An 8,874-nucleotide genomic window follows, 5' to 3' on the forward strand; every position below is an offset into this window, starting at 1 on the left:
TATTGTCCCGTCATATTATCTTTAAATGGGAAAATAGATAGATTCATATACAAACATAAGTATAATAAATACCTATTAATAATATGGAGAACACATCATATTTTATTAAACTTTATTATGTATAATTTGATAATTTGATATAAAAACTATCAAATTATATATATAATCAAATGGATAATACATCATATATTATTGAACTTTCTTATCTATTGCATAAGTTACTAACTAGTATGAATTTATAGGTCACAACTAATCAAATTTATTGGGGAAGATGCAATAACATGCTCGAGAAATATGATAACATTTTCCACGAACTGCCCCCTCCAATTTTATAAATTGATGGTGACAATGATTTGCTTGGATGCACATTCCACTCCATGCTTGACTTCTACGTTCTTGATACAACGTCTTGCATATCTCAGCTTGAGCTATCTTGCAGTGTGACTTATATACAATGCATAACCCTTTCATAGAAGAAGAAAACCCTATAAAACATGTAAGAAAAGCGAACATCAAATAATAAAACGCTCTCACTCGAGTCCACACCAATACAATATAATCACAGCTTTTATATCAAGCAACAATATAAAGGAATAGGATGTTAGATCATGGATTTTAAATTTTTTTTTTTTTTTTTTTGCCATGAAACCATTTTACTAACGATTTCGTTAATTAACATGTTTTGAAAACTATTTTGCAAATTAGCTTCTCGAGTTTTAGAGACTCGAGTTCTTTCAAGGAACTCGAGTTTTTAAGACTCAATTTCTAAGTGGTGGCAAAACTAAGGTGGACATAAAAATCCACGTGGAACTTGAGCGTCTAAGACTTGAGCTCCTACTATCTTGTTCTTCCTTCTTTCTTCTATCTCCAGACTCAAATCAAAACACAGCCCCATGGATTCATAAATACTCACCCAAAAATCCCATTTCTTAAACACCCTAACCCAAAAATCCTATTTCTCATACCTGATCAGATCTTTTCCTCTACCGCCTTCTTCTTCTCCAAATTGGATTCAGATAACCCCAAGATCTACTTCTTTCTCCAGTGTCTTCTACTTCTCCAGAAAAGAGGGCTTCTTCTCCAACATCTTCCACTTCTCCAGAACAGAGGTTGTCTTCTTCTCCAGCCTGAACAAAGGTCTGCTTCTTCATCTTCTTGGTTTTGCTCTATGGAACTCGAGTCTAAGAGACTCGAGTTTCATGTGGATTATTTATCTACATCATCTAAGAACTTGAGTCTTAAAAACTCGAGTTTCTTAAAAGAACTCGAGATACTACTTTACAAAATAGTTTGTAAAATGTGTTAACTAACAAAATTGTTAGTAAAATGGTGTTAAATGGCAAAAAAAATCCATTAGATCATGGTTAAGATGTGGAACCACTCAGTTAGGTTTATGTAAGGATAAAGATAAAGAAGATCAAAAAACAATAAATATATTTGGGAGACAAAATAATATTTAATCTCAATTATGATAAAGTAGCATGGTAATAGCAAGTGTACGGGGTAAAAACCGAAAACCTTTGTCGAATTGGTTTCTTAACCAAAGCAACTAATTTGTATAGATGGGCTTAAAAGCTAATTCTTAGACGATATAAAGAAACTCAGAATAAAAAGACTTAATGGCCAAAAGTTATGAAAAAATAATTGTTGTTCTTTTATAAACTCTCCTTGGTCAATCCGATGAAAACTTATATACAATGATGGTAATAGTACATATGATGATATTAGAAGGGTGTTTACAATAATTTCTTTCTTAACTTAATCTCTCTTTTTTTGATTCCCCACACATAAGAGTTCTATTTTTATATTTATAAGAAGGTTGCAACCATCTCAGCCGTCCACATGTAGGGCGGATGATTTCCCTGTTGGGATACTTATCTCATCCTCCCCTTCCTTTCCTTTTGAGGCTGAGATGTTATAACAAGCTATTGGAACACTGTTCAAGAGGGCCATTTAGCCATTAATGTAGCATGACAAGTTGGTGCAGTGCATTTAATGTGGAGGAGATAGTTGTTTTTTCAAGAAGCTTCCTCCAACTTCTACTCGGGGATTTCATTGTTCCTTCGTCTAATAGCATCCTGTGAGTAACCTGCTAGCCTTCACGTGTTTGTCTATGTTTCTGAGCTTGCTTTTCTCTTTGGCTTGGGTTCTTAATACAAACCCTCCTCGGGCTAGTCTTCTCGGAATACCAAGGTGAAGTCTTCCTTTGAAAATGTCTTTTTTGGGTCGAATCCTTTGCCGCTTGGACCCATGGTCCTTGGTTTGGGCCCACTTTTTTGTCATTAACACCTAATTGGGCCTCTTTGGGTGTCACCCTCAATGTAAGCTATAAGTGAAGAAGCATCCACAATTTAACATATCAAAGATTATTTAATCAAACTTGATCCCTAGTAAACTAAATTGATGGACACTTCTTTAATTGTTAAACTTTTATAAATATGCACATACTATTCCTAACAATCTAAGTGATTCAAATCATTAAAATATAGTTTAAGTTAGGATCTAGAGAACTCTAAGATGTATATGATAAAATAAATAAATTTTTAAAAACAAGAAAGAAAGAAAGAAAGAAAGAAGAGAACTCTAAAGTGTAGAATTCCCTAGCATTCTATTTGGCAATACTTAGAAGGGAAATTTATATTATAGACAATACTTATGTAGAGATATTAGATATTGAAAATGTAAATGGAAGGGGGAATTTTTTTTTTTTTTTTTTTGGTATGTGTTTGAATTTAAAGAAGAAGGGAAAGAGGCAACAGATGAATTTTGTATATCTTGTTTGGTTTATAGACTATTAATACTATAAAGTTTAATTTTACGTTACGTGTTTCATCTAATGTAAGTTTTTAAATTTTTGTGCCTAGTGAGTCAATTCAATGTAGAAAATGAGGAGTTTAATATAAATAAACCATAAAAAAAAAAAAAACTAATCATATATATATACTCAATGCTTAGAGAAAATTTATTTAGATTTAAAATTGAATTTTGCTTTTGTTAGCTTTCCATAAAAATTAAATTATTTAAATTTTTGCTGTTATTTTTTCTTTGAACTAATGAACATATTTTTTATACTGTTTCTATTAAGATATTTCGTATGTTAGGATCTTGAATGTAACAAATTATAATTGAGTTGAACGATCCCATGCACCTATTCTGATTCAATTTAGGAGATACTAGTAGACCAATTTTTTTTATTTTGTGTTGTATTTAGTAGAATTTCATGGACAGTAATTGTGAATTGATATTGTCTATGTAGTATCCTATAGTAATTTTTAAAATTATATACATAATAACAATGTAATGAGAAACTTTGCGTAACCAATATTATGAAAATTGCAAGAAAAAAACTATTTTAATACCTTCAAATTTCGTGGTTGAACTAATATTTTATATATTTCATAATCCAAGCTAATGTCAATAGTACCACTACAATTCTTCATTCTTATACGTAAGCATGAGTTACATACTAGTACCATTAAAGTACAAAACTTGTAGCAAATATCTTTTATTTGTTAGCGCATCCACATTGATGGAACCATAAATTTAGCAATTTAGCTCCACTGAAAATTATTTTATTTATTTTACCATCTCATTTTACAAAAAATTCAACATCAATAGTTTTATTTTAGTTTTCAACACAATAAATTAATATAAACAACACAGTAAAATAATAAAAAACAAACATAACAGCCACCTCCACCACTCTACCCTGGAATGAGAATCCAAGGAATATACCTTTTAATTTTAATTTTTGTTATTGGTTAAAACAAGATTGCATCAAGGGAAAAGTTTTACCTTGTACGAGCTGCTTTGGTTATTAAATTAAATTTGTCCATTTCATTTCAACAGCCCTTATAGCTCAGTGGTAGAGCGTCAGTCTTGTAAACTGAAGGTCCGTAGTTCGATCCTGCGTGAGGGCATTTTTGGAATTTTATTTTATTTTATTTTATTTCTCTTTGCTGCTTCCAACCCTGGGCTTCTTTTTGATCAAAAGTACAGCCCAATTTAATATTGGATCTGATCATTTAATTGGCAACTAAGAACAATTTGGCCACAAAGTTGTTAAAGAATTTTAAAACTCCTTTAAATCCACAATTTTAAAGCACTACCTATTATAATTCAAACCTTCAAATATACATAAGTGCTTTTCGGTTAAAACTGTATATCACAAGACATTTTGAAAATGGGGTTGTTTGAAAATTTTGTATAATAATAAGAAAGCCAAAATAATTCTAATGTTTTCAATTCCACCTTGAAAATTTTATGCCAATTTTCTGTATAAGGAATTACTTCCAATACTGCAGAGTGCAGACCTTTTCCACACAATTGAGATGCATAAAACTTGTTCATTACACAAAAGACAGCTAACCAACATTCAGAAAAACTCCAGTTAGTTAGAATTGAACACACAAACAGGCAATTTAGCTTTACAACTAATTAGCCAAAAATGAAATAAGAAGAGTTACAACCAGTACAATGACATAAAAGAATGCAATCTACTAAGATGCTAAATCTAATGTCCTGGAGATGAAAATCTACCAAACTGTCAGATTGAATACATAAGAAACTAGGATGAAAGTCACAAAACAACATGGTGGTGGTCAATAGTAGTTTGTAGTTGCAGCACTAGTAATCAAGAAAATTACAACCTCCCATTCTTCTTTTTACATTTCAGCCTCCAAGAAACTAATCCAAACCCAGCAAGACCAATCAAAAAATTTAAAACCTGACTTCTGCTTGAGAAGCTTTTAAGGCATTTTAGAAATTGTGCTGCAAGAACAAGCTCTCTTGAGGAGAAGCAGGACCAATCTCTTCCTCCAAACTCCTCAACCCATCACCAACACCACTTCCTGCATTTCCCTGATTTTTCGCTTCTGAGTTTTTCCCATCAACGTCTGCATCTGAGACTGATGACTTCCTCCTCTGGGAAGAAGTAACACTAGGAAAAGTTATCCATGAAGGTGCTCTAAACTCAAACCTTTGATCCTCAGCTTCTGGCACCTCAGTTTCTGAGACTGACCGATTTGAAGATCTTTGAGAGGACTTCTTGTGCAATCTACTACTTCCCAATACTACCTCAGTAGGCAAAATCGGTTGCTCATTGCTTGGACTACCCATTAGCTGTGCAAGCGCTCGCTCCAAAGCTGTTGTCACTTTATCCATTGATGGCCTCTCCTTCCCTCTCATTCTCACACATTTACAAGCCACATTTGCAATCCTTTTCAGGGCATCAAGATCAGAAGGAGGCTTCAAAGCGGGATCCAGAATTGCATTTAAGTCACTGGATTTAATCAAAGGAACTGCCCACTCAACTATATTCCCTTCTTCATATTGCATATCAATGGCTTTCCTGCCACTAAGAATCTCCAATAGCAGAACACCAAAGCTATAGACATCGGATTTGGTTGTAAGGTAGTGAAGCCTGTAGTACTCAGGATCAAGATACCCAAGAGTTCCTGCTGGTAGCTCAGCCAGTGGGGAGCTACTATCAGCAGGTCCCAATAATGACAAACCAAAATCAGCTACTCGGGCATTGTGTTCTTCATCAATGAGGATGTTTGAAGACTTAATGTCTCGGTGAATTACAGGTGGGCAAGCATAACCGTGCAAGTATTCAATCCCCCGTGCTGCTTGGACAGCAATCGTGACCCTTCGAATCCAATCCAGTTGCTCCTTCAGGGCTTTGTTTTTCCCATGAAGATGTTGATGCAAGGACCCATGAGCCATGAACTCATAAACAAGAAGCCTTTCACCACTTTCTTCACAATATCCAAGTAAATTCAGCAAATGGGCATGGTTCAACCTTGAAAGTAGATCGAGTTCTGTATGAAACTCATTTGAATTCTTTTGCTTGTTCGGAGATGTAATAGCCCTTTTAACCGCGACTACTGTCCCATCTTTCAAAACCCCTTTGAAAACACAGGAAAAACTTCCCTTCCCCACAAGGGTTTCTTCTTTAAACCCATCAGTGGCTCTCTCAAGTTCCTTATAAGTGAACATCTGAGCTCTCCTTATCCTCAGCTCTTCCAAGTCAGGACGGATCTTGCTGGTATCCTTTTGGAATGCAGAACCACCCCCATTCTTCTTCTTGGTCTTTGATCCTTTCCCTGAGCACTGACAATTCCGTAACTTGTAGCGTACATATAAAACTGCAGTCAAAGACACAATACTCACCAAGAAAACAGCAAAGGCAATCTCTGCAACAATGACTGGCCATTGCAGTGACAAAAACCTTTCATTCTTCTTTCCATTAATTCCATTGGCATATGAAGTACAATTTGAGAAGCATTCAGCTGAGAAACAACTTGAACAGTTATAAGCACACTGCCTATCAGATTTCAAAGTGCATTCAGAACTTTGATACATTTCAGAAGAGCAGCCATTGCTGCATGGCATGCAAACGCTAGAATTAGGAGACTTGCAAGGGGCATTCTCATGGCTAACTTCATAGAAACCGGAAGCACATGGAGTAGGCTTGCAGAGTCCCGGGGAGACAGCTATTGGAAGAGAATTAGGAAATCCAAGACCCCAACAAAAGGGTGCCAGAGATTTCTCAGCAAGAATTCCACAAGTGAAGTAATCTCCAGCAGCAATTTCATAAACCCTAGTGCCACTAGGAGACGGGGTGCTTGGTTTGATGATGAAACCCCAACAAATAACTCCACGATCGTAGCTCTTAATTCCACAAGCATGAAACTTTCCCCCCACAACAGAGAGCATTGGAACATTTGGAGCCGAGTCTACATTTCCTTGACCCGCATAGGCCACAGAGATTTTTTCCTCAATGTTCAAGCTCCTTCCCCAACAAAAAGCTCTAGAATTTACTCCCTCTAGAATCCCACAAACATGATATCCACCAGCTGCAATCTTCTGAAACCTCATGTTTTTAGGAATTGAGCTCACCACCTGGCTATTAGTGTCATCACCCCAACAGAAAGCAGTTCTATTCTGAGAAAACAAACCACAACTGAATTCAGAACCAGCTGAAATCGACTCAAGCTGTCCATCAAACACATAGTTTTTAGTCATGTTATAGCCCCAGCAATCAACCAAAGAAGTGTTTCTGTGCCTTCCGGTTAAGGGTTTCCTCAAGCCGCATAAATGGTAATCGCCAGCACTGATTTCCAAGTACTCAGATCCTTTAATCATGGGCTGAGGAACACCCATTTGGATATAACCACTGCTACCCCAACAATAAGGTTGGTTTGAATCGGCTAGAAGCCCACAGACAAAGCCATCACCAGCTGTTAGACCCATAAATGGAAACTGAGCAGGAGTTCCATAGATTATAGCAGAGTTTGCACCATAACAGGTTACAAGATGTGACCCATCTGATTTTAGACCACAGAAAACAGGACCTTTCTCACCATAAGAAAGGGCAATGGAAGACATGGAACCTAAACCTGAAACTAACCACAATAAATCCGATAAAACCATAAGTTCCACCAGCAATCCAGCTCTCCAAGTGTTCATATTCATGACCCTATTGAGGAAATCTCCTACCAAATACCCCATTACAAAAAGCCTTCCCCAACTCTCACGGACTACAAAATACCCACTTAATAGAAAGTCTCATGCCTGTGTCTGTGCAAAGACAAAATCCAGCAGAGAACCACTATCTAGAAGAAAAATTTTGTCCTTCTGAAGCCATATAAGGAACTGAAAACCATTATACTCCCTTGCCCCCATGGCTAAGGAAAGACGAAACAAACTATATATATTGAACTTCCACAAATAAAACAGTAGAGTTGAAGTGAATGTGAAAAAAACTAACAACTACCCAGATAAGAACTCCCAACTAAGACAATAATTTAGCAATAACAACCGGGAAAGCAACAACATAAAGAGAAACCCAACTACTTTTTCTGTTCTTCTCCAAGGCCAATGTGAGTAAAATTTAAATTTTTTTCTGTTTCTGCAGAGAGAAACACTAAACACTTACCAGTAAACATAGATGCATGAGGGATTTCAGCAACTTTGGACAAAAAACACTAGATCACATTAGGAATCATGGAGGACTTAGCTTAATTCTCTCAGGTTCATCCACAAAAAAGCTTCTTTTTTTTTTTATGACAAAAGCCTGGTACTACATCTCTTTCCATTTCACTGCACTGCATAGCACATCTTTTTATATATGGGAGAAGAGGTGAATGAATTGCATGAAAAGATATCAAGATGGATGGTTGGAAGTCTATTGCTGTTGCAGGCAAGACTGTGTAGAGAGAAAGAGAAAGAGAGAGTGAAAGAGAGAGGCTGCATTAAATGCCATAAAACTGCAGCTTCTGAAAATTGGCAAGGTGTAGGTGAACACAATAAATGAGAAGTTAATGCCATTTTGATCTTTTCATGCCTAGATTACTGCTCACATGGCCACCAGTCTCAATTTTTTCTTTTTTCTTTTTCACTTTGTTAGACTTAAACAGATATTTCTGCTCCATAGTCCATGCACTTTCTTCTCAATTCAAATTCTTTCATACCTTTGCCCCAAGACTCTTGCTTGGTGTCTAATTATGGTGTTCATCATTGTTGTCTTCTTGCATGCATGATCATTTATTTTTTTATGTTACATATATTTTGTCCAACCAATATGTTCCAAAAAAAATGTCCCATATGGAGGGCCCTGGATAGTCTCTAAAGACTCGAACTATATTTCCCAAATTTAAAACTTGGACGTTGGACCTACTCTCATTTTTAACAGAAGACTGTGCCAAAGTTCAAAGCCAAAAACTTTGAACTTACTCTCATTATAACAAGAGATGGTACCATTAGCTCCGTAGTAGTACGTACACCTTATTGTAATTATTTGGTGTGTGTAAAATCAGAATTACACACTCTCATTATAACAAGAGATGGTACCATTAGCTCCGTAGTAGT

At 35.8% G+C, this 8,874-nt stretch overlaps 1 protein-coding gene and 1 non-coding gene across 2 annotated transcripts; one reads left to right on the forward strand and one right to left on the reverse strand.

Annotated features, from left to right (window-relative positions):
* The first annotated feature begins 3,848 nt into the window (after positions 1–3,848).
* On the forward strand, positions 3,849–3,920 carry TRNAT-UGU (transfer RNA threonine (anticodon UGU)). The gene has a single exon. It is a non-coding gene; the product is annotated as a tRNA-Thr (tRNA).
* Positions 3,921–4,374: 454 nt separating this feature from the next.
* On the reverse strand, positions 4,375–8,294 carry LOC112030368 (serine/threonine-protein kinase-like protein ACR4). The gene has a single exon (XM_024063058.2). It carries the CDS (start codon positions 7,513–7,515, stop codon positions 4,759–4,761), a length of 2,757 nt encoding a protein of 918 aa, XP_023918826.1. The 5' UTR covers positions 7,516–8,294; the 3' UTR covers positions 4,375–4,758.
* Between the last annotated feature and the right edge of the window lie 580 nt (positions 8,295–8,874).

This window comes from Quercus suber, unplaced genomic scaffold (assembly GCF_002906115.3).
Source record: "Quercus suber isolate HL8 unplaced genomic scaffold, Cork oak 2.0 scaffold_164, whole genome shotgun sequence".
NCBI lineage: Eukaryota > Viridiplantae > Streptophyta > Magnoliopsida > Fagales > Fagaceae > Quercus > Quercus suber.